This window comes from Geotrypetes seraphini, chromosome 1 (assembly GCF_902459505.1).
Source record: "Geotrypetes seraphini chromosome 1, aGeoSer1.1, whole genome shotgun sequence".
NCBI classification, from domain to species: Eukaryota; Metazoa; Chordata; class Amphibia; order Gymnophiona; family Dermophiidae; genus Geotrypetes; species Geotrypetes seraphini.
Window position 1 is genome coordinate 198,492,360 of NC_047084.1, and position 26,522 is coordinate 198,518,881.

At 43.3% G+C, this 26,522-nt stretch overlaps 1 protein-coding gene across 1 annotated transcript in view; it reads left to right on the top strand.

Moving 5' to 3' along the window:
- Positions 1-26,522, top strand: part of LOC117366873 (plasma kallikrein-like) — a 96,370-nt gene that overhangs the window by 39,961 nt on the left and 29,887 nt on the right. Inside the window, exons 5-6 of the mRNA XM_033958846.1 lie at positions 9,531-9,640; positions 15,078-15,237. Of these exons, the coding sequence (XP_033814737.1) occupies positions 9,531-9,640; positions 15,078-15,237 (270 nt within the window). The remainder of the gene's footprint in view (positions 1-9,530; positions 9,641-15,077; positions 15,238-26,522) is intronic.

Consider the following 26,522-nt stretch of genomic DNA (forward strand, 5'->3'; position numbering starts at 1 on the left):
TGGGAGAACGGTATAGAAAAATTGAATAAAAAAAAATATATATATATATGGAAAAACATGAAAAATTGTTACTTTGAGAAAAAGAACAAACATTTATATAAAATTATTTTTAGCATATTTATGTAATAAATTCAAAATTAGAAAACTTTAGAATACGATCTGAAGATATATAGTACAGATATTATCTAATTTAATATGATTGGTTAAAAATACCTATATAGATAAGCTATATAATTAAATGTGAAATCATAGAAATGAATTTAAAAACAAAGAAAATAGGTGCTGTTATAGGAAAGAAGATCATTCTTAGCGTTTGGACGCAAGCCATCGCACATGCTTACTGGGCTTGGAGGAATCGATTTCATAATTTGATGCTCTTGGAGCAGCGCCATGCTCGTTTATCCGTCAGGCGGACGAAGATCTTCCTGCAGACCTGGGACCCCTATATTTCCTCGCTTTCCCCTTGGGCCAGAAGTCTGGTCTTAAACTCATTTCGATGATGATACCCTATGCTCTCAGTTGTTTCCCCGGGATGGTTGGTGGGTGTTTGGGTGAGTGTGACTGGAGGGTATGACTGGTTGGATGTATGTGGAGTCAGTTGGGTAGGAGGGGAATCCATTCTGTGGGTGGGAGGATGGGATTTGGTTGTCTTGTTTGCTATGTGCTGAGCGGCATAAAGAAAACAGCTTGCTCAGCATACTCCTTTCTTGCTGGTTTTGGGTTATGGGTTGGGTTTCATGGTGGGGGTTCGGGTTGGGGTGGGGGTTTGGGCTTAGGAGTGGGGGGGATTGGGGGGATTCATTGGGGGGGTGAAAATTGTTTGGTTGTACGTTTGGTGATCTCGACCTTGTTGTACTGTTGTGCTGTATTGTGTTTTTACTGATAGTGCACCAATAAAACATGATTTATGCTAAAAACAAAGAAAATTGTAAAACAATAAAACTTATGTCAGAAAAAGAAATGTATTTGTGATAAAACAAAAACAGAAATGCATTTGTTGTTTTACAGTTTGTTTGTTTTTATATATTTTTATTATTTTGAGATCATTATACAAAAGGTACATTACAATGTTTTCTTCTTTTTTCTTTTCTTCTCATTTCTCCCTTCTTTCTTTTTTTCTTCTATTTTCCCTTTTTTTCTTCTTTTTCTTTTTTCTCTTGATTTCATATATCTAAGGATGCCTTTTATTATACTTAAAAAGCTAATTCAAACTTCAATTTGTTTGACAATATTCTTATAGTCCATCAGAAAAGATGTCAATATATTCTTTATAAGATAATCCTTCAGGTGTGGTTTTAAATTCTTTTTTATGATTTCAAATTTACTCATATAGCTTATCTATGTAATTTTTAACAGAGTAAAAACTCAATTAACTTGTACCTATTCTATACCATTCAGGATTTTGTAAACTTCAATCATATCTCCCCTCAGCCGTCTCTTATTCAAGCTGAAGAGCATTGATCTCTTTAGTCTTTCCCCATACAAAAGAAGTTTCATCCCCTTTACCACCTTGGTTGCTCTTCTTTGAACCTTTTCTAATTCAACTATATATTTTTTTGAGATAGGACAACCAGAATTGAATATAATACTCAAGATGATATTGCACAGAGGCATAATAACAATCTTAGTCTTAATTGCCATACCTTTTCTAATAATTCCTAGTATCTTATAGTAACATACATAGTAACTTAGTAGATGACGGCAGATAAAGACCCGAATGGTCCATCCAGTCTGCCCAACCTGATTCAATTTAAATTTTTTTATTTTTTCTTCTTAGCTATTTCTGGGCAAGAATCCAAAGCTCTACCCGGTACTGTACTTGGGTTCCTACTGCCGAAATCTCCGTTAAAACCTACTCCAGCCCATCTACACCCTCCCAGACATCTACACCCTCCCCAGCCCATCCTCCACCAAATGGCCATATACAGACACAGAACGTGCAAGTCTGCCTAGTACTGGCCTTAGTTCAATTTTTTTCCGATTCTAGATCCTCTGTGTTCATCCCACGCTTCTTTGAACTCAGTCACAGTTTTACTCTCGACCACCTGTCTTGGGAGCATATTCCAAGCATCCACCACCCTCTCCATAAAGTAGAATTTCCTAACATTGCCTTTAAATCTAGCACCCCTCAACCTCAAATTATGTTGTTTGCTTTTTTGACCATCGCCACATATTATTTACAATAACACTTACTCTAGATCTTTTTCTTGGGCTTTGACTCCTAAGGTGGACCCTAGCATCTGATAACTATGATTTGGATTATTCTTTTTAATGTGCATCACTTTGCATTTGCCCACATTAAATTTCATCTGCCATTTAGATGCCCAGTCTTCCAATTTGTTATGGTCTGCTTTCAATTTTTCAGTCTGCAACCGTTTTAACAACTTTGAACAGCTTAGTGTCATTGGCAAATTTAATCATTTTATTCATCATTCCAGTTTCCAGATCATTTATAAATAAGTTAAATAGCACCGGTCCCAGTACAGATCCCTGCAGGACACCACTATTTACCCTCCTCCATTGAGAAAAATGGCCACTTAACCTACCGTCTGTTTTCTGTCCAATAACCAATTCCTAATCCACAAGAAAATATTACCTCCTATCCCATGACTCTAATTTTCTCAGGAGCCTCTCATGAGGTACTTTCTGAAAATCTAGATATACTTCATAAACCGGCTCTCTTTTATTCATATTTTATTCACACATTTAAAAAAATGCAGCAAATTAGTGAGGCAGACCACCTTTGGCTGAACCCATGCTGACTCTGTCTTATTAAAACATGTTTGTCTATGTGTTCCATAATTTTAATTTTTATAATGGTTTCAACTATTTTTCCCAGTACTTACCATGTATACTTGAATATAAATCAATCCGAATATTTCGATACTCCCATTTTTCCCCCCAAAAGGAGGAAAAATGGTTGACTCGAATATAAAACGTGGGCTTAATATTCAAGTGTCATGCCTTGCCAGGATCTGCACCCAGTGTCCCCTCCCTCACGACCTCCCCTGCCAAGTTCTGCACCCAGCCCCCTTCCCTCCCTGCCGTGCAAGGCTGTGCACTCAGTCTCATTCCCTACCAGGCTCTGAACCAAGCCCCCTTCCCTGCCAGGCTCTGCACCCTGCCCCACCTTCCTTCCCTATACGCTCTTCCTACCAAAAAGAGCCAACCTCATCAGTGATATCACAATTGGTTGATTGTCCTGTACTTCCCTCTGCCCTCCAACCCAGTCAGGGAATTAACCCTTCCCCTTAACTGAAACCATCTAGTGGTAGGCTGGGACAGGAGGGATCCTCCCATCTCCTGCCCTGGCTGACACTAACAATTACTACCCTCCCTCCCTTGCGTACCTTTTCCCTGGTGGTCCAGCGGTGTATCCTGCGTTGAACCCCTCCTGCCGATTTCAAAGCAAGTAGCCAGTGGCGATCCTGGGCCGTCATGCAGAAGTGAGCTTTTCATACTTCCGGCTGGCCCTGCACTGTTCCTTGATAGGCTGCCACAAGAACCGCGAGTCCTGTGAGAACTGGCGGAAGCCTATCAAGGAGCAGTGCAGGGCCAGCCGAGAGCACAAAAAACTTGCTTCTGCGTGCTGGCTACTAGCTTTAAAATCGGCAGGAGTGGTTCAGCGCGGGATACACCACTGGACCACCAGGGAAAAGGTACACAAGGGAGGGAGGGTGATAATTGTTAGTGTCGGCCGGGGCAGGAGATGGGAGGGATCCCTCCTGTCCCAGCCCTAATGGCAGGCCTTCAGGAAGTCCAGGAGGGTGTTGGGTGGTCATTGGGGATGACCCGAATAAAGGAGGAGACCCCAATTTTTGGTCCATTTTTTTGATCCAAAAATCTTCTCCTATATTCGAGTATACAGTATACAGTAAGTCAGGCACACCAGTCTAATTTCCTGGATCACCAATGGAACCCTTTTTAAAAATCGGTGTAACATTAGCCACTCTCCAATCTTCAGGTAATTCAGATGATTTTAGTGATAGGTTAAAGATCACTAACAGCAGATCAGCAATTTCATGTTTTGAGTTCTTTCAGTTCAGTTTAGTCTGCACATTTCTGTTTCTAATTTTTTGTTACTTTTATTTTACTTTATTGGTGTTTATTTATATAGATCACACCTCATTATCAATAGGGGTTTGGATTTAGCTCACATCCTTTTCGGTAGTAGATCAAGATGAAATCTAATAGGTATTTGGCGAGCAGGTATACATTTTATATTTGGTGAGTGTCTGTTTCTGTTTGGTTGTGATTTAAGTGTGATATTAGGGTGTAGTTTCTATGTAAGGATCTATATACTCTTCCTTTTTTGCTCTGATTTCCTATCAAAGCTACCTTCTCATAGGCTCTGCAGCCAGTTATAAGAGAACAGGTCTAGCCTTGCAAGGGGATGGGGGTGGGGAGAGGCACAATAACAGTGACTATATACTGTATATACTTTATGAAAAAAAACACTGAAATGGATAACATAGTACCATAGTAAATGATAGCAGATAAAGACTTCAATTTCAATCATTTTTATTAGTATTTAAAGAAGAAATCATACATATGTAAATACAATACAATATAATATAGATCATATGTATAAACAAAAGATAAAAACAAACACAATAAAATAAACAGTAGATTAACATTTAAAATTATTAATGATCATTAATACTTTCATGAATATATCAAAAAGGACAGTATGGATGTACACCTTAAAGAAATCATTATGGTTTAAAAGGCGCATGGCTATAAGACTCCAATGGCTCCCAAATTTTTGTAATTTTTTTAGAGCGTTAAATCTCTCTGCAGCAACATGCTCATATTGTTCCGGAACCCATCCAGTCTGCCCAGTTTATAGTTTCATAGTTTATTAAAATTTGATGAAACGCTTAACATAAAATTCAAAGCGTTGTACAATTCATAATTAAACCAGCAATGAATGTGATATAAAATCTCTGGAGACGGGAGACAAATCTCTGGAGATGGGAGTGGTTCCTGGGGATTGGAGGAGAGCGGATGTTGTCCCTATTCACAAAAGTGGTCACAGGGATGAAGCAGGAAACTACAGGCTGGTGAACCTCACTTCAGTTGTTGGAAAAATAATGGAAGTGTTGCTGAAAGAAAGGATAGTGTACTTCCTTGAATCTAATGGGTTACAGGATCCGAGGCAACATGGCTTTACAAACGGTAAATCGTGCCAAACGAACCTGATTGAATTTTTTGATTAGGTGACCAGAGAGCTGGATCGAGGACATATGCTAGATGTAATTTACTTAGATTTCAGCAAAGCCTTTGATACAGTTCCTCATAGGAAACTGTTGAACAAACTTGAAGGGCTGAAGTTAGGACCCAAAGTGGTGAACTGGGTTAGAAACTGGCTGTTGGACAGACGCCAGAGGGTGGTGGTTAATGGAAGTCGCTCGGAGGAAGGAAAGGTGAGTAGTGGAGTCCCTCAGGGTTCGGTGCTGGGGCCGATCCTGTTCAATATGTTTGTGAGTGACATTGCTGAAGGGTTAGAAGGAAAAGTGTGCCTTTTTGCAGATGATTCTAAGATTTGTAACAGAGTAGACACCGAAGAGGGAGTGGAAAATATGAAAAAGGATCTGCAAAAGTTAGAGGAATGGTCTAATGCCTGGCAACTAAAATTCAATGCAAAGAAATGCAGAGTAATGCATTTGGGGATTAATAATTGGAAGGAACCGTATATGCTGGGAGGAGAGAAGCTGATATGCACGGCGGGGAGAGGGACCTTGGGGTGATAGTGTCCGAAGATCTAAAGGCGAAAAAACAGTGTGACAAGGCAGTGGCTGCTGCCAGAAGGATGCTGGGCTGTATAAAGAGAGGCGTAGCCAGTAGAAGGAAGAAGGTGTTGATGTCCCTGTATAGGTCATTGGTAAGGCCCCACTTGGAGTATTGTGTTCAGTTTTGGAGACCGTATCTGGCAAAGGGCATAAAAAGACTTGAAGTGGTCCAGAGGAGGGTGACGAAAATGATAGGAGGCTTGCACCAGAAGACGTATGAGGAGAGAATGGAAGCCCTGAATATGTATACGCTAGAGGAAAGGAGGGACAGGGGAGATATGATTCAGACGTTCAAATACATGAAGGGTTTTAACGTAGAACAAAATATTTTCCAGAGAAAGGAAAATGAACATAATTTGAGGTTGAGGGGTGGTAGATTCAAAGGCAATGTTAGGAAATTCTACTTTACGGAGAGGGTGATGGATGCCTGGAATGCACTCTCGAGAGAGGTGGTGGAGAGTAAAACTGTGACTGAGTTCAAAGAAGCGTGGGATGAACACAGATGATCTAGAATCAGAAAATAATATTAAATATTGAACTAAGGCCAGTACTGGGCAGACTTGTATGGTCTGTGTCTGTGTATGGCCGTTTGGTGGGGGATGGGCTGGAGAGGGCTTCAGTGGCAGGTGGGTGTAGATGGGCTGGAGTAGATTTTAACAGAGATTTCGGCAGTTGGAACCCAAGCACAGTACCGGGTAGAGCTTTGGATTCTTGCCCAGAAATAGCAAAGAAAAAAATTAAAAAATTTAAATTGAATCAGGTTGGGCAGACTGGATGGACCATTCGGGTCTTTATCTGCTGTCATCTACTATGTTACTATGTTAAATTACTCACCTATGGTCTGTCTTTGATATTTCTGGGATGTATACTCTAAAAGTCCGCCTAGCATTGTCCTTACTTTCCATTGACGTCGAAGTCCGCCTAGCACTGTCCTTACTTTCCATTGACGTAGAAGTTCACCTAGCACTGTCCTTACTTTCCATCTACCGGAGTTGACGTCGAAGTCCACCTAGCACTGTCCTTACTTTTCACTGACGTCGAAGTCCGCCTAGCACTGTCCTTACTTTTCATTGACGTCGAAGTCCGCCTAGCACTGTCCTTACTTTCCATTGACGTTGAAGTCCATCTAGCACTGTCCTTACTTTCCATCTACTGGAGTTGACGTCGAAGTCCACCTAGCACTGTCCTTACTTTCCGTCTACTGGAGTTGACGTTGAAGTCCGCCTAGCACTGTCCTTACTTTCCATCTACTGGAGTTAACGTCGAAGTCCGCCTAGCACTGTCCTTACTTTCCATCTACTGGAGTTGACGTCGAAGTCCACTCTAGTTTATATGATGTAAATGTGTGCAAACATATGCAACTATGTGTCTTGACAGCAGCAGACACGGGCAATAAAATTACCCTTTTAATAACAATAACCAAAACAAGACCTGCCTATATATAACAAGCTATTAATGTTTCACAAACTGCTATGTTTGTTTTGATACATATGAAATAGATAAGAGACAAAGTTGCAAAAGCGCTAGCCTCTTACATTTGTTGAAACTTATTTGAGATTGATATTTTAATTTGTAATCTCTAGAGCACTGAACTTTATGATCGGTAAATATTAGGTTAGGTGCAGTGTTTGGTAGCTCTGTAGAGTTTGTTTACTTTGCATGTTTAATCAACTCTGCACATAATCTGCTATTCAGACAGGACAGACATGGGGGAAACTACTGCTCGCCCTGGATCGGTAGCATAGAATGTAGCTACTATTTGGGTTTCTGCCAGGCACTGTAGGGTATCTTTCTTTCTGAATAATTTTTATATTCCGAGGCTACACAGTATCAGTCTGTTTCACTCTGACCTGTGGAAAGGCATTTTAGAAAGGACATCCAGCTCAGAATAAGCACATCCAAATTGGTACATTGGTGGTGGTGATAGTATTTTAGGCCAGGATCTGTCGGGAAGGGGTAAATGCAAACCTCACGGATCTTAAACCGCACGTCCTTAAAAATCTGAGGTCCGTGCATTGACAAGCCCGCCTTTTAGCTTGTTTTACCCAGATCCTTATTCCATCGCTTTCCCTGCAGCTCAGGCCCCCGGCTCTGCCTTCCCTAATGGCTAAGGAGGGAGGAGGCGCACCATGGCTTTTGCTAATTAGCCCGATAGTCCCTTCCTCCAGATCTCTCCCTTCGCACTGATTCTGAGAGCCGCCGTGATATGACACTGGATGGCAACTAGCTAGGTTTGGGGGGGGTGGGGGTTAAAAAATGTGTGCAAAGGTCTGCAGTGCATCTGACCTCGCGGATCTCACGGATCTGAACTGCACAATGCACATCCTTAAAAATCTGAGATCTGCGCCACTTTTACTCTCTGGCTCTGACAGACCTCTATGACATTTTAGTCGCTGATGGATCCTAATGCTTTTCCCTCCCTATGCTGAGACTAAAAGTGGCACAGACGTCAGGGCAAAAGTTTTGCCGCTAGTCTCAGCATAGGGAGGGAAAAGCATTAGGATCCGTCAGAGCTAAAATGTCTTAGAGGTCTGTCAGAGCCAGAAACTACAAGTGGCATGGACCTCAGATTTTTTAAGGATGTGCGGTTTTAGATCCATGAGATGCGCATTTTACTCCTTCCCGGATCTGTCAATGTACGGCATGTTCTGAGCAATGAACATCCTTGCATTGGTTGCATCCAGCATAAACATCCATTTTAAAAACTGAAACATTCAAACTATGAACAGGGCATGAAGGTCATTTTGGTAGCATGTGTGTGTATGCCTCCGAGTCAACCACTGAGCCATGGCTGCATGCACAGTGAGGAATCCTTGCTGTGATGTTTTCAAGGCAGAGTACGGAAGTGGTTTGCTATTGCCTTTTCCCATGCAGTGTTTGGCTTCACGAAGCTGCAGCTGCCCAACATAGAACCCTGCAGCACCTGCTATTCCCTAGTGGTCCCCTATCCAGGTACTGATAGCAAGAGCGGGCCTACCCAGGCAGTCAGGCCTTAGGTTCTGTGGCAGCATAGGAACATCAGTTTTATATAAAATAGCCACAAAGAGGAATAGTCCAATGGTTAGAGCAGCAGCCCTAGTATGAAAGAATACTGATTAAAATCCCACTGAAGTTCTTTATAATTTATTTATTTTTTATTGTGCATCCTCAAGGGAACAGACAAATACCTACTATGACTTCTCTTAAATGCACTGCACAATCGGAGCACTTTTCTACAACCTGGACGGGCTGCTTACCAGGTCTAAATAACAAGGTCCATCGTTTCGGACAGACATCCCTTCCCCTTCTGAAGTCGGACTTAGACATCCATATTTTGGCTCTTTTCTAGTTCCACCCAAAATATGCCCAGATCACACTCCTTGCCATAAAGATGGTCTGCAGTTAGATGTTCATATCCTGGCTTTATAAAATTGAAATTTGGAAGCCCATGCAATATGGATGTCTAAATGCTGGTTTTCAGACACTGAAAACATGAATAGAACTTTTGCAATAAGGGCCTTACTGTTGTGAAAAATGAACTCTATTCACTAAGCTAGTATGGGGAATCAGAAGAATATGCTTCTAACTATCTACACTCCAAAAAAGTTTGCTGCATGTTCAAAGTTTAGTTATAAGATAGGTGAAGGATGTATTTTTGTACACAAGTATTTTGTCCTCCACTGCTCTTGTAAAGTAAAAACAAAATTTCATATTGTTATTTGGAATGATATAAATATATTACTTTTCTTTTTCATTCAGAAATAAATGCTACTTAAAATACAGCAAAAAAGGAACTCCTACCAGAATAAGGTTACTTGATAATGTTGTAACTGGATTCTCCCTACAAGTCTGTGGGCTTTCAAACATTGGTAAATATTTATTTGTTTTCACTTTGGGCTCCTTTTACAAAGGTGTGTTAGGGCCTTAACGCGCGGATTAGCACGGGCTAAATTGCCGCATGTGCTAGCCGCTACCACCTCCTTTTAAGCAGGTGGTAATATTTTGGCCAGCGTGCGCTAATCTTTGCGTGCACTAAAAACGGCAATGGGACAAAAGCACGCCGACAAACGAACGCCAACAATTCAGCGCAAGACTTCAGCGAGCCGCAGAAAAACCTTCTTTTAAAGGGCTCCGACGGGGGGGTGTTGGTGGGGAACCCCTCCACACACACACTTTACTTAATAGTGATCGCGCTGGCGTTAGGGGTTTTTTGGGGGGGTTGAACCCCACATTATACTGGAAACTTAACTAAAAAGTTAAGTTTTCAGTATAATGTGGGGGGGTTACACCCCCCCAACACAGCAGTGCAATCCCTATTAAGTAGAGTGGGGGGGTTCCCCACCAACACCCCCGTCGGAGCCCTTTAAAAAGAAGGTTTTTCTGCGGCACGCTGAAGTCTTGCACTGAATTGTCGGTGCTCGTTTGTCGGTGAGCGTCTGTCTCGCGTGCTTAAGACTTTGAACCCTAAAAACACCAGCGCAACTTAGTAAAAGGAGCCCTTTAAATTGTGGGCCCCTTTTATTAAGATATGCTAAACACTCAGAATCCCTTAGGAATAAAATGGGCTGCTTAGCATTTAGCGCTTGCTAACTGTGGCGTAGCGAGGGTGAGTAAGTGGCGCCCGGGGTAGTGGTGCCCATCCCTCACCCTCTTTTCCATCTCCCACTTCTTCTCAGCCCCTCCCCCCACACACACACACATGTGCGCCCTCTTCCTTTCCCCCGTACCTCTTTAATTTTCCCGGCGCGAGCAGCATCACAGACCTGCTGCCCGCAGTGTGTCGACTCACCCTCTGATGTCACTTCCTAGGCACGGAAGCCAGAAGTGATGTCAGAGAGAGCCGACACGAGCAACAAATTCATGATGATGCTCACCCCCGGGAAAATTAAAGAGGTACGAGGGAAAGGGGCGCACATGCGCGGCAGGGGGGGATCAGGAAGGAGCAGGGAGACATAGAGGAGAATGGGTGCTGGCGCCACCACCAAGACGGCGCCCAGGGAGGTCCGCCCTCCCCCTTTACTACACCACTGAGTGCACACTAAATCCATTAATACGCTTTAGTAAAATTAGCTCTATATTTTCTTTGGCATTTCAATATTAACATTGGGATTAGTTCTCATATATAAAGGAGCTCCAGTAAGAAGGGACATTATTAAACACTATTTACAAGGGTAAACAGATTGAAAATTGCCTCTCCACATACAGTATATGCAGGCACGTTAGGCCAGGGCAGGAAAATACACGTGGTGGTTACATTTCAGATCAGCTCATGCAGCCGTGACCACTTTAATAGGCAGACTGGATGGCTCTTTACACACGATCTTTTACTCTGTACTTTTAGATGTAGACACAGTGTACTGTGGTACAAAGTTATTTTCACAGCAGCTTTGGAAGGTGAACCAGCAAGAGAGGAATGTGGTTTTGCTTGAGGTTGATTGTAGTAGAGTTGGGGGCAATAGGGGTTAATAGTAGCAGTATAGAAACTCTCAATAAACATAAACATAATACTTTTTGAGACAGAGAAGTTGTCTAGGAGGGAGGGGGGCCTTGATGAAACATTTCTGTTTAATATTAGGTTCTGGGAGGGAGGGAGGAATATGGCTAGGGGAACTTTTTTTAATATTTCTATCAAGTAATGGGAGGGAAGCTAGATGGTGGCTGCAAAAGGATGTCCTACAGCAACATCTAGATTTGTCTGGTCAAATTTAGCTAGTTAGTGTTGAACATCACTCCAACAAAGTGTATTTCCTTATAAGTCATTTTGTTTTAATGGCATGTTTCCATTTTATCATTGCTCAAGGCAAGCCCCACATTAAAAACACACAATAAAGAACATTAGCAGCAAAGAAGCAATAGCAAAATGTGTTGAATACTGAATCTTAATAAAGATATGTTATGACTTATCAAGGAAAATTCTCCCATGGCATCTGGGCCAATCAGAGCTTTAGGCCTTTTCATAGATGTACCGGGGAGGAGCCTAAGGCTCTGATTGGCCCATGTTGCTTAAGTTCCCTCCTATGATGCATCCCAGGATGCACCGGGGAGGAGAAGGCCCATCATTTTGAAGAGGCAGGCCTGATGGCTGGAGGTAGATGGCATCCCAACAGCCGGCCTTCGTAAACAAGGTAAGAGGGTGGTTGGGTGGAGGGGTCATCAGGGGGTATGGCAGTGGCCCAGGGAGGGGGTGTCAGAGGGGTTTGCTTTGCAGTAGCAGTGAGAGGGAGTGGGCATCCTTCCCACTGCCTGGCGGGATGGGGAGTTGCTTGACAGCAGTGGTGGGAGGGAGTGGACATCCCTCCTGTTGATCTTAGATTTGGGGTCTTTGTTTATTTTTTAATTTGTGCATTTATTTTGTGCATGTATTGATCGCTATCGCCAGTGATTGGCACATGCAAATCTAGTGCTCCCCCCACACACATGAACCTCATTTGCATGTGCGGTTTTTTAAGAATGTCTCGCCTTTTTGAAATTGTTACAGTAGTGGCTGCAATTGCGGCCTGTCAGATTTGAGAATGTTCCCCATAGAGTCTGTTAGTATAGAATTACTGACCGGACACAACTCTGTACCACAGAAATTTTAGTATTCTAAGATAAGATCTTTTTTAAGGTATTATACCTTCAGTTCTCAAAAGAACATTTAGCTTTCAAAAAAATTAGTTTCAGATTCTCTAAGCTTCACACAGATGTGTATACTGGTTAAGATTGCAGCACATTAGTAATCAGAAAAGGCTGCATGAATGCACTCCAACACTGTAGCAGAAAAAAAGCAGCTGAATACTAAATTAAATGTAAAACATTTGCTTTAAACACCAATAATATTAGGCAATCTGAGTTGAATCAATGGTCTTTCTCAGTGAAGGGATTAAAATTCTCTATTTTCTAGTACAGTATTACCTCAAAATTCATGGGGATTACGTTCCTGTAGCCCCCATGAATTTTGAAAAACCACAAATACTGTAATCTCGCCTCTGTTTCACCCATATCATTCCCTTCTCTGGGGTCCTGCCCTCTTCCGAGGTTGCTTCCTGTTTCCGGGAGACAGCTGTTGTTTCAGAGGGGACAGGCACTGGAGAGGGAGTGCTGATGCTGAACTGGATAAAATTGGTGGGCCTATGGACCTTATAGCCTATCCCTTTCCACTGCGTTATGTCAGACTCGCATACTCAGCACTACCTCGAGTTCTGGGTGGTGGGAGAGAAGGTCGACTGGGGGCAGATGCAAGACAGAGCTTGCAAGAAAGAAACTCCTCCACTGTGTGACTGACACAGTGCACGAGGGAAAGGAGAGGAGCTGTACTCACGTGACTGTTTGCTAGAAGGGAAGGGGGAGGAGCTGAGCTCACTGCAGAGTGCATGCCAACTGAGGGAAAATTCCGTGAATTACTGAGTCCACAAATCGCAGGCCGCAAATTCGCAGGGGTATACTGTACTTACCATATTTTTCACTCCATAAGACGTACCTCACCATAAGACGCACCCCAGATTTAGAGGAAGAAAACAAGAAAAAAAACATTCTGAACCTACCCCACACTCCTTGCCAAGCTTTGCATCCTGTCCCCCCCCCCCCTGGTGGTCTAGTGGTAGGCCGGGACAGGGCACAGGGCAGACAGGGACAGGACAGGCAGGCCTAGTGGCTGGCAGGCAGGTAGGGACAAGGCACACAGGCAGGCCTCCTCCTCCCAGGCAGCCCCCCCCCCACTAAGCAAGCAGGTTTCCTACTCCCAGGCAGCCCCCCCAGGCAAGCAAGAAGGCCTCCCCCCCCTCCCAGGCAACCCCCCCAGGCATGCAAGCTTCCCCCTCCCTGGCAGCCCCTCCAGGAAAGCAAGCAGGGCTCCCCCTCCCAGGCAGCCCCCCCAGGCAAGCACCCTTATTTAAACCCCCTTTTTGGGGGTCGAAACATTGCATCTTATGGAGCGAAAAATACGGTAATACTTATTTTTTTACAACAGGAGTCACAAAAATCCAGTTTAAATTCTGAAACACACTTTTAAAATTCTTATCAATTTTCCTTTGAAATATAAATAAAAATAAATATAACTCCAAACTTAGGACTCCTTTTGCTAAACCCACGCTATGTGGCTAGAACTAACGCCAGCTCAATGCTGGCACTAGCATCTAGCGCATACGGCAATTCTGCGCGCACTGAGTGCGCGCTAAAAACGCTATCGCAGCTTAGTAAAAGGAGCCCCTAATTTAGCTTTCTCAGTAAATCATGAGAACCAGTGGGTATCAGATAAGGTCTTGATTCACAACTCACACAAACTCAACTGTAATCCTCTTTCATAGCCTTCTCATTACACACCTCAGCTCAACAACCCATAAACAGTTTTAATTTGCAGCATTTCTCATGAAAACAACCGTTTACAGAAAATATTATTTGAATAATATTCATTCCTTACACACACACAGAAACTCCAGAGCTGACAGAGAAATTTTTCTCTCAGCAGCCACACACCATTTCCTAACCAGTTCCTTATGCTGCCTTAATCTCTCTGCTCTCCTGCTCACAATAACAGTCATGGGGCTCTTAATGAGACTGCTGCATCCCCCAAGGGTCCTGCCTCTTACCTTTTTGATCTTTCTGCAGCTCCCAGGCTCTATGCTTGGCCTAGCCTCTGAGCAGCTCTCAGTATTTCCTTCCTACCTATCCCCTGTAAGTGCTTTAAATTCTTTTCTTCCTGTTGCATTAAAGAATGAATTGTGAATTTAAAAAGCAATTTACAGTTTAAATAGACATACAAGAATTGCCTTCTGGCTTTAAGACAGAGACCCAAATTCTATATTTGTCACCTATAAAATTGGTGCCAAAAAGGTTGGCACATAGTGTGATTCTATAAAACACCTTTCAAATTAGGCACAGTTTATAGAATCACACATGATACCTGTCTGCACGACTAATATTTAGGCACAAGCATTTAGACAAATGAAAACTAGATCTAAAAGTTGTGTGTGAATCAGGTGTATTCTATAACGGTGCACCTGACTTTTAAGAACACCCCTTTTTGAGATCCATGCATTGGAATTTACAAGCACTACTTTATAGAATATGCTTAGAAAGTTGTACATATACATTCTAATCAGTGCCAATAATTTCTTATTAACTAATTAAGTTGTGCACACAAACTGGTACTGCATACAGATTTGTATGTGTGTGTGCAATTTTGGCATTAGTATATAGAATCTGGACCAGGAACTATAAAGAGTTAAGCACAACATAGTTCACTGCATGATATTTGGAGAAATCATGTTTTAATAAAACCATTGGTTTGCAAAAGTCAAATTTGTTTAATTCATTCATTTTCTACAGATTGCTTGTCGGATATTCATCAGAATACAGAATTTGAGGGAGATAATATCACAAGTGTTTTTGCACCAGATGCTACAATCTGTCAGAAGATTTGTACATTTTATCCAAATTGCTTATTTTTTACATTTTACAACAAACTATGGAATGTACCCTCAGAAAGGTAAGAGATACCTATTTATCTAGATAATATGTAGAAATAAAACAAAAACATAAAGGAAAAAAAATACCTTTTTTATTGGACTAAATTTTAATGCTTTCGAAGGTAACCCTTCTTCCTCAGATCAGACATCTAGAGAAAGCCTTTACTGTCTACATATCTATATCTATAGTCATGTGAAAAAATGAGGACACCCCATGAAATATTCAGTTCTTTCTTAAGAAATGTTCACATATCGATGTGAAATCTTTTTTTTTATTTATCTCTGGAAAAAAAAGGTGATATAATTACAGGTAAACAATAAAAATTTTCCTTGATTTACTCATGAAACAAAAGATATCCCAAAAATATGTATTCTAACTGAGGAATAAATTAGGACACCCCCACATATCCTCCCCCTTAAAGTGGCTCAAATCACACACAGGTGTATCACATCAGATGCACGTGATTAGAACATCATTACTCAGCATTTTGAAGGAGGTTTGCCCTACTTAAACCTCAGACATTTAGTTTGGTGTGCTTATGACTGCTGCGGTGAGAATGAACACCATGGTGAGATCAAAAGAGCTATCTGAGGCCTTCAGAAAGAAGATTGTAGTATCTTATAAGTCTGGTAAGGGATTTAAAAAGATCTCGAAAGGATTTGACATTAGCCATTCCATGATCCGGAAAATAGTGTACAAGTGGAAGACTTTCCAAACAACTGCCAACATGCCCAGGTCTGGCCATCCAAGCAAGTTGACCCCTATAGCAGACCACAAGATGCTAAAAGAAGTCTCTAAAAACCCTAAAATGCCATCACGGGACATACAGCAGGCTCTTGCTACTGTTGATGTTAAAGTGCATGCCTCTACAATCAGAAAGAGACTGCACAAATTTAACTTGCATGGGAGGTGTGCGAGGAGGAAACCTTTGCTCTCTAAGAGAAACATCAAGGCAAAACTAAGTTTGTCAGAGAGAATGTAGATAAACACCAGGACTTCTGGAATAGTGTTCTATGGACAGATAAGTCTAAAGTTGAATTATTCGAACACCAGAAAAGAGGACATATTTGGCGTACACCAAATACAGCATTCCAAGAAAACAACCTCATACCAACTGTAAAGGATGGAGGGGAAGTGTCATGGTATGGGGATGCTTTGCCGCTTCAGGAACTGGCCATCTCACAATCCTAGAATCCACCATTAATTCTACCGTGTATCAGAGGATGCTTGAGAAACATGTGTGATCATGTGTAAGAAAATTAAAGCTGAAGCAGAATGGGACTCTGCAATGACCCAAATGATAGCAATGACCCAAAACATACCAGTAAATCCACCAAGGACTGGCTGAAAACTAAGAAATGGAAAGTCCTGGAGTGGTTGAGTCAAAGCCCTGATCTTAATCCCATTGAAATGCTGTGGGGTGATTTGAAATGGGCTGTACATGCAAGAAACCCCCTCAAACATCTCACAGCTAAAAGAATTCTGCATTGAGGAGTGAGCCAAACTTTCCTCAGACCGATGTCAGAGGCAAGATGCGTCTCACTGCAGTTATTTCAGTCAAAGGGGGTTACACTAGCTATTAGGGTGTCCTAATGTATTCCTAAGTTAGAATACATATTTTTGTGGATATCTTTTGTTTCATGAGTAAATCAAGGAAATTTTTTTATAGTTTATCTGCAATTATATCACTTTTTTTCCAGAGATAAATGAAAAAAAAAGATTTGACATTGATATACGAACATTTCATAAGAAAGAACTGAATATTTCATGAGGTATCCTAATTTTTTCACATGACTTGTGTATATATTGTCATGGGCAGGACAGCGCTGCGCCATCTGTAATGCCCATGTGCCCTAAGCAGACCCAGAAAGGGACCTATATTCCTTGCCCAGAAGGTACCAGGGCATCCCAAACCCAAGAGAATTACAGGGATGTAGGTAAAAGTAAAAACTTTCACATTAACAGGAAAGAGGTTAGTTGTCAACCCGGATCTTGGGTTGCAGTTTCCCAGGGGAAGGAAAACAGAGCAACACCAGGATCCCTGGAGATTAATGACCATACTAAATATACAGAGGAAGCACCTTTGAGGAAAAGCAAGCCTTATCAGGGTGTGCCCTGCTACACAAAGGGGAGTGAGAAGAGAGTTGAAAGAGAGAGGAACCCAAACCCAGGCAGCAGGCTTGCCAGAGGAAGGACTTGGGAGAAAGTTCTAGCCTTCAGGAAAAAACAGACATAGAAATGTTGGAAGCTGCTGAGAGTATTGGGTAGTCCTCATTAGAACAGCTCCAGCCCATGGAAGTCATTCCGGAGTGAGCAAGTAATCCCCAGAATGAGGTTGGAGGAAGTAGCCATGGAGGTACTGTTAGCCCAGCAAAAAGGTTGGAAACTGTAAATGTTTTTCTTTCAATTTTAAAAGTGAACTGTTTGTGTACTGTGAAGACTTGTTGTGGCTGTTACCTAGAGTGGAGGATAGGATAGAAGCACGGATATCTCTGCAGTACGGGCTAAGGGAAAACTTGCCAGCTGGGTGATTACTGCTATCTCCATTTGCTCTAACCTGAATCTTATCTGATAAAGCCATTAAGGACTAGTGCCCATCACATAGCCTAAGAAAGAGTTAGGCCCTGAAGCTTTTGTTTTGTTTGTTTTGAATTAGAGAATGACACGGTGGCGGTTTACCCGCGGCCACCGCGTTTAGCCGAGGGTAACCCGCCAAAACGGGGAACGAAAACTAGCAGTCGCTGCGGGGACAGGGACAAGGTCATTCACCGCCCCGTGGAGCGGTGAATGGTCTTGTCCCTGCAGTGAGGCATGAAGATCGCGCGGTCTCCGCAGCCACCACCCGCCTGCCCAATCGATCCTAGTGTTTAGCCAGCTCTCTCCCTTCTCCTCACCTTAGTTTGTAGGTTTTCTTTTTCGGCGACCCACACACTATCAAAGAGCCACGCACCTGCTGCTGCTCAGTTTCGATCTTCTGTTCTGACGCAACCGGAAACAGGAAGTTGCAGCAGAGCAGAAGATTGAACACCGAGCAGCCGTGCGAGCGTGGCTCTTTGGGAAAGCATGCAGGTCGCCGAAAAAGAAAACCTACAAACTAAGGTGAGGAGAAGGGAGAGAGCTGGCTAAACACTAGGATCGATTGGGCAGGCGGGTGGTGGCTGCGGGGACAGTGCGATCGCTCGTGTTCCCGGCTCAAACTGGAAGGAGGGAGTTAAAGGGAAAAGGATTCTGGGCCAAGGGGATGAAGACCGAAAGAAAAACCCATAGCAGGAAAGAAATGAAAGGACAGGCAGGTGAGCCAGATGCTAGAAGCAGGGGGGGGGGGGGGGAGAAAGAGGGAAAAAAGCTAGATGGGGTTGAAAAGAAGAGACACACTGGTATGGAAGAGGAAGATAGGGGAAATCTGGACACAGGAAGGTAACAGAAAGAGGGGAAATTATGTGCAGGGGGCATAGGGACAGAGACATAAAGGGGACATGCCATGGGGATGGTACGGGGGGGGCAATGGCAGATACATAGGGGAGATATTAGAAATGGGGAAAATAGGAGCACAGAAGCGAGATGGTTTGTGGGGATGGGACAGGGACCGAGCTCGCAGGCTCCAGTGGCTTGCACAAATTACATTGTAACGTGCCATGAAAATAAGAGGGAGGAAGGCAGATAGATAGGCCACGTGAGAGGAGCTGAAGGGTGGTAGAAAGGAACAGATGGTAAAGGAGGGAGGGAAGGGTGGTGGTGGAAAGGAATAGGACAGACATTGAAGGAGGGTGGAGAGGAACAGACCCTGAAGGGAAATGTGGAAGACAGAGTGGGAAGAAGACAGATGCCTGACTATGGGGGAGCGGAGGGAAGAAGATGGGTGCTAGACCAATTGGGGGGGGGGGTGAAGGGAGAGGCACAGTAACAGCAAATGGAAGACGCAGAGAAGACACACAGTGGATGGAAGGAATTGAATGAGAAGATGTGGAAAGCAGAAACCAGACAACAAAGGTAGAAAAAAAAATTATATTTATTTATTTATTTTTTGCTTTAGGATAAAGTAGTATATTAGTTGTGTTGATAAAAATTTATAAACAAAGCCCTGCCAGCTGAACATCTCTTTCTCTAGTTCAGCAGCAGGAACTTTGATTTATAAGAAAGGAATAAGCTAAATATTATAGTACTAAGGCTTATATGGATGCAGCGGGGACGGTGACGGGGCGGTGAATGGGATGGCAGTGGCGGTGACGGTGATGGGGCGGTGCAGAGGATGGTGGACCGGGGACGGGGCGGTGATGGGGACAGATTTTTTCCCCGTGTCATTCTCTATTTTGAATGATAAGCTCTCCTGCCTGTCCAGACCTGGGAGAGAGATTTGTAAAACCCTGCTTTCAGCAGAGAGAGGGGAGAGAGACCTCTACTAAGCTGTTCCAGTTTGCCCTAGAGACGAGGTTTTTTTTAAATATATATACTGTTTGCTTTTCAAAGTGATTATTTTGTCCTGTTTTAAGCTGAAGTGGATTATTTTAAATTGTAAAGGATTACTGGCATTCTCCACAGCACTGTGTGTGGTCAAGTTCTGTTTTTGGGGGGCAAGAAAAATAAAGAAATTACTGAATTTAAGCCTTGGACCATTCTGACTATTATTTGGAGGCTCAATGGAATGAGTAACCACGTGTCCGTCCAGCCATCCAGAGGTGGGTGAAACGGCTGGCGGCACAATATATATTTTTTGTTTGTTTGTTTGCCTTTAAGTGGCAAAGCACTGGAAGCACCTAGGAATGCTTTGGCTTGCTAGTGAAACTGAACTGTGCTAATTTGAAAGTGTTTTAGCTTGAGATAAGGGTTTTTTTTTTTCTGCCTTTTTAATGTTGTTGAATGGAAGTTGTTTTCAACTCCAATATCGGACTGGAAGCCACCTGCTCCACCCAAGGTCATTATTCCTTTGCATAAAGAATAAAAGGAACTGTTTAAAAGCCTTGTTAAGACCATTCTTACTATTATTTTATTTTTCCTGATCATTTGAACTGTTGATGTTTGATTTTGTGAGATGATTGCATGTCTGACCAGCCGTCCTGAAGCTTAAGCGACCACTGGCAGCACAATTTATCTACAAAAAGAATATAACATAAAAAGCATAAACGTTGAAAGAAAATATGAAAACATAAATGTATCATAGCAAAAAGTGGAACTATCAAAAATGAATCAAACAAGATAGTACTGTATATGCTTTGATAGTACTGTATATGCTTTGAGTACCTGAATGTAAACCACTTAGGTTATAAGTGGTATATAAATAAATAAAATCAGAAAAATAAAATAAAATATGCATAATTAATAAAATATGACTACAAAGTGGTAGGTCTCATCTAAACACATTTATACAGTGAAAGCATCTATATAATAAAATGCTAAGCGCGCATGCGCACTCTTACCGCGTTTCCCTGATCTGTCGGGCTGTGGCGGCAAGAGTGCACATGCGCTACACCAGGACTCCAGGATGCCTTTGGTTCCGTGGTGGCAGGGATGGCGGAAACGTTAGAGGCGGCTGTCGGGTTCAGGCACGCGCGGCGGTGCGGAGCGGCAGCTGCCAGGAGGAGGGCTTCACGGCGCGGTGCTGGCGGTGGCTGCAGAGGGAGGAGGGCTTCAAGGCAAGACGGCTGTCGGCTTCAGGTGCGCGGTGGCTGTCGGCGCCTGCAGGCCATGGTGGCTTGAGGCGGCTGTTGGCGGAGGGCAGACGCGAGAGGAGGTAAGGGGTGGACAGGGGAAGAGGTGCTGATGACAGGGGGGGCAGAAAAAGGAAGGTAGGTGTACTGTTGGACAGGAGGAGCGGGGATGGACAGGGGAAGAGGTGCTGATGGACGGGGGAAAGAAAAAGGAAGGGAGGCCTACTGTTGGACAGGGGGAGCAGGAAAGAGGTGATGATGGACAGGGGAGAGGTAAAACAAAGGGAGAAGGGCTGGATAAGGGGAGCAGTGAACGGGTGGTGGTGGACACAGGGGAGGTAAAAGGAAGGGAGAATGGATAGGGGGAGCAGGCAAGGGGTGGTGGTGGACAGCCAAGGAAAAAGAAAGAAAGAAAAAAAGACAGAAATACAGAAAGCGGCTAAGGAGAGAGAGAGAGGAAGAAAGACAGACACACACACATATATTCTAGCACCCGTTAATGTAACGGGCTATAAGAATAGTATAATATGTGCATATGTATCTACATACTGAAAACATACAGAATATGTAACTATGAAACTAAATTAATTCCAATGCTTGTGAAAACATAGAACAAATTTACAAGCATGAAATACTTTTCTTCTAAAAATGATCCTGTATCTCATGGTTTTTCAATGCTTTCTTGGTGCTAAGTTGGAAGATGACTATTATTAAATATTTTCTTACTAAATAAACTTACATCAATTGCAATTCCTTTGGAGACAAAGAAACACCTACTGTATCTGAATATACCTCTCCTTGAACTATCAATGGAAAGACAAACTGAAAACCAGAATAAATAAATCATGAACAACTGAAATAGAGAGTATTGAATCTCTGGACCATGTTATTAGAAGGAAAAATTATGTTCTTACATGTTAATTTTCTTTCCTTTGGACGCAGCAGATGAATCCAGAGACCAATGGGGATAGCACACATCTACCAGCAGGCAGAGATAGAGAAACTGATTAACAGGTGGTTCTATTGGCTGGCACTCCTCCTGTATCTTCATTACAGCTCCTTGCCCAAGCATCCGTAACCATCAATAGGCATAGCATGTAAAAATCTTCTTTCCCATAACGAATCTCAAAAGGCAATAATATAGAATACAACTATCAATAATAACAAACTTCGAAAGTTGCAAAAGAAACAACTGACATACAATATCCAGAAAGGGAGGGGCTCTGGATTCATCTGCTGCATCTAAAGGAAAGAAAATTAACAGGTAAGAACATAAATTTTTCCTTCCTTAGCAACAGCAGCAGATGAATCCAGAGACCAATGGAATGTAGCAAAGCTATCCTCAATCTGGGTGGGAAGCAAATGCCGCCTCCGCAACAACCGAAGCACTAAACACATCCACCGCATGTGCCCCCACATCCAACCGGTAATGCTGAGATAAAGCACTTTCGGAAGACCAAGTAGCCACGAGATAAAACTCCTCCAAGGAAAAAACCTCTGGACCGAGTCCAAGAAGTAGCCATCGCTCTGGCGGAATGGTCATGAAGTTCTTTCGCCAACCGCTTCCCTGCCATCAAGCAAACGGAAATAATGTCCTCCTGGACCCATTGAGCGATGGAGGCTTTGGACACCGCCATATGTTTGAGGCATCCCTTGAAGAATACAAAAAGGTGATCTAAACAACTAAAAGTCGTTAGAAACCTAGCTCGTGGAGAATGCTACGCACTTTAAAAAAATGCAGTGAATAAAAGCACATCTCCCCATTTCTCCTCCCAGGAAGAAGGAAGGAAAAGTGAGAGAGTCATAAAAGAAAGGATGACACCTCCTTAGAAAGAAATTGTAGTACCGTCCGAACTGACACCCCAGATTTTGTAAATCAGAAATAGGAATCTCCGCTGAACAAGACCTGCAACTCAGAAAACCGCCGAACTGAAGCCATGGCCACAAGAAACCCCGTGTTCAACGGCACAGCCCTTTAGAGTTTCAAAAGACAAGGATGAAATGAAGCCTTCGGTAAACTGCGAAGAAGTAACTTAAGACTGTACTCTGGACAGGGCTTTCTAAGAGGTGTACGAATATACCGTACTCCGTTTAGGAACTGAACTACATGAAGCTGAGAACTAAGCAAAGAGCAATATACCTAGCCCTTGTAACAAGCTAAGAATGGCACTTGAAGCTGAAGGGAATTGAACGCTAAGCCCTTGGCAATACACTTGTGCCAAAAAAGAACTTTGGAAGGGTGCAAATGTTGAGAAGTACCCATGAAAGGAAAAACCTCCAAAAGGAAGCAAAAGCCACAGATGAAGACGTCCGTATCACCTGGATAAAAGAAACAACCTGCTTCGCATAATCCTTACACGTCAGCCATGACTTTTCAAAAGCTAGGACGTAATACCAAAGTAGTACGAATATCCATGTTGATGGGACCCTAGGTGAGCAAATCTGGAGATACCAGGAAACTCAACAGTCCGGCTGTCGAAAGACTCATCAGATCCGCATAGCAAGGATGGCGCAGCCAATCCAGAGATTCTACAAATACTGTGCCCTAAAAGCGAGCTTGAGATGGCAAATCCAAGCCATCATCAGCCAGGGGAAAACACTGAAAAAAGAGAAACCAGAGGCGAGAAAGAAGCCACGCTGCTACCCCCTCTGACTCCCACTCCCTGTTCCCGCCGAAGAAGCTAAGAAGCTTAGAATTTTGAGACGAGGCCATGAGGTCTAGTTCCAGGAGATCTCACTTCCATAAAAAGAGCTGGAACACCTGAGCCAAAATTCTCAATATCCAGGATGTAGAAGATTTCACTATTACTAACATTTACACTTTCTAGAGCGTACACAGCGCTGTACACTTAACATACAATAAATGGGCCATGCTCAGATTTCGTGGAGAGAAAGTCTATCCAAACTCTTTTCCTGACCCATAAAATGATCTGCCAACAGAAGAGGAAGATGAGGGTCCACCCATTGAAGTACAACCACAACTTTACCCGCCAACTGAGTACATCACCTACTGCCCAGGCTGTAGAGAAATACCCCCATCATAATACTGACTGAAAAGACCCTCAGCGTCATTCTGGAAGAATGGTCTGAAGCTCCAGAAAGGTAGCCTGACCATGCTCCAGAGTAGAAGAATGAACAAGTACTGAGTCGCCTCTTAATACCAGACTCCTGGAGCTGAGGATGGAAGGCACCGAGCCCCCCAACCCAACAGCCCGGGATGTTTGGTGGCCATCAGCTAGTCCAGCAAAGACGAGGCATGCCTTTGAAAAGAGAAATCTCGCTGAGCCACCAAATCATACAAAGCGATGCTTGAGGAGCCTACCAAATAATTGGAGCCCTGAGATACCGGGAACCACCGAAACAAAAGCGACTGCTGTAGCATTATAATGGGAAAGCAAGCTGAAGTTCCCAGTGGAGTCAGCAACATGGATCCTAGAACCTGTACAGAATCCCATACTCTTGGTCATGGTGACCGAAGAAGAATGCAAACCTGAGACTGTGACCCATCGCCCTAGTCTCTGGAAAGAAACACATTTCTCTCCTATATGAATAAAAACATCTCCCCGATATACCTATAAATAGTACAGGAGAAAAGAGCACTGTACAAATTCGAAGATTCACGTCCAAAGAACTGAAGAAAAGAAACCACCCTTTTCGTGTCAGTCAAATGGCCCGACTGGAAGACGTCCGAATCAAACAGTCAGTCAAGAAGAAAGTAGGTGAATTGCCTGGTAGTGCCAAAACGGTATCACTGCCCACATTTTCTAAAATGTTCGTGAAGCCCTGGGTAGGCGAAATGGCATGTGCCAAAACCAAAAGAGCTGCTCCAAGAGAGGCAAGCAAACCTAGTGCCGATTCGGAGTCCATAGTGAAAATGTAAATATTCTCCCAGTTTTTCTGCAGAAATGTGTAACCCTAAGAAAATAATTCAGTAGAATGGGATCCAGCCTGCCCAATGCCCCCATCTTGGGTACCATGCAGTAAGTGGAACAACGTCCCTTAGTTCTTGAAGACTCCAAGAACGAACCGGAAACCTGAGGAGGATGCAAAGTTGCAAGCATCCTGAAAAATGTTCACAGCCCTCTGACCTGACATTATAGCATCTTCCCCCTCATGAGAAAGTTTGAAGAGTCATTGGAAGAAGTCAAGATCCCCCTCAGAATGAAATGCAGAAGGTCAGTTAACGGCAGGATAAGAACTGTAGGATCTGTAAGAAGAAAGAAATTCTCCTAGGAAAAATCAAGTTTCGCAATGTAAAGAGGAGTATATTGGAACCATGAAAACAGTACTAACTCCATGCAACGTGAGCGAAATACGTATGTCCTTTAAAGTGAATACGTACTAGATGCAATCAAGATGCTGCATCTACTGCCCTGTGGAAAACAACAGCATCCTAACAGGTATCAGACAAAGCTTACATCGCTAATGAGAGCTTCAGGAATGAGGCTAACAGCCACATAGCACGTGTTCCTCCGCGGGTTTGATAGAATAGGTAACTGGCTCCTGGTTAGAAGGAGCTGTACAGCCCTTCCTGTCTGGTCGGAGGGTCCGTCTAGCATGTGCCATGAGAAAATGGCGACAGGAGAAACCAGCGTGATAAGCATGGAAATCTGAAGCCAGGCCCCCTCAGAAATAGAGAAAGAGAGTCCTGGCCGCAGGAAGATGTGAAGTATCATTATGCCCATAGAGACAGCCCGAACTTGGAAACTGTTTGTACTACCTTTAGGCATATATATCCTATGCCACTACTAGACACATGCAGCGCAGCACAGAGGCCCAAATAAGAAGGACAGTTACCAACAGACAAAGGCTCAATCTGCAGGGACCCCAAGAGAGACAATGAGATACCTGTGTGAAATTCAGGGCACTATCTTACTGCTGATCTCACTGTGCCATGATTTGCCGTATGTTGATCCAGTCCGGAGACAAACTGAGACTGGGTGACCTAGCACAGGTCAGAGTCTCTCTGGTAATCCCCTTGAGTGCTAACCCCAGAGTCCGATTAAACTAGCAGTTTCCTTCAAGTGAATACAGCAGGAACACAGACATAGACATATAAATCTGCCCAAGCTTGTCCCAAAGCTGGTTAAACACATACAACTTGTCTGAACCGGAAAGGAGAGAAGTCGCAGCATACCCTGACCAAAGTCAGCTAGAAATAAACTACCGGAATGCTGCAGCTCTCCCACCATCGCCAGGACCCAAGCGCGTGCCTGATTCTCGCTGACACGTGGCCGCTGCATCAACGCTCCTAGAAACATAGTCAAATTCAAGCCCTGCAAAATTTACCCTGCCGTGGCCTGCATAGAAAGAAAATCAGACTCGGGGAATAACTAGACGAACGGTGCGGTGCTTCCCACAGCGCCAGAAAAAACATGTCCCATATCATGCACGCTGCTATAAACCGGCACCTGCACAATCAGCTGCACATGGCTGCGACAAACACCGATGAAAGAGAGCCTCGGAATAAACAGGACTACTACTGCTGCACTGAAACCCAACAAGGAGAACAAGTGCGAGCATGAAACCACACCGCTACTGCCGCGCTGTAATCAACAAAGAAACCAAGTGCATGCATGCAAGGGCGGGAAAGTCCCAGCTCCCTCAATGGATTTCTAGTCATAAAACTTAGCCTCAATAAAATATCCATTTCTTAAAC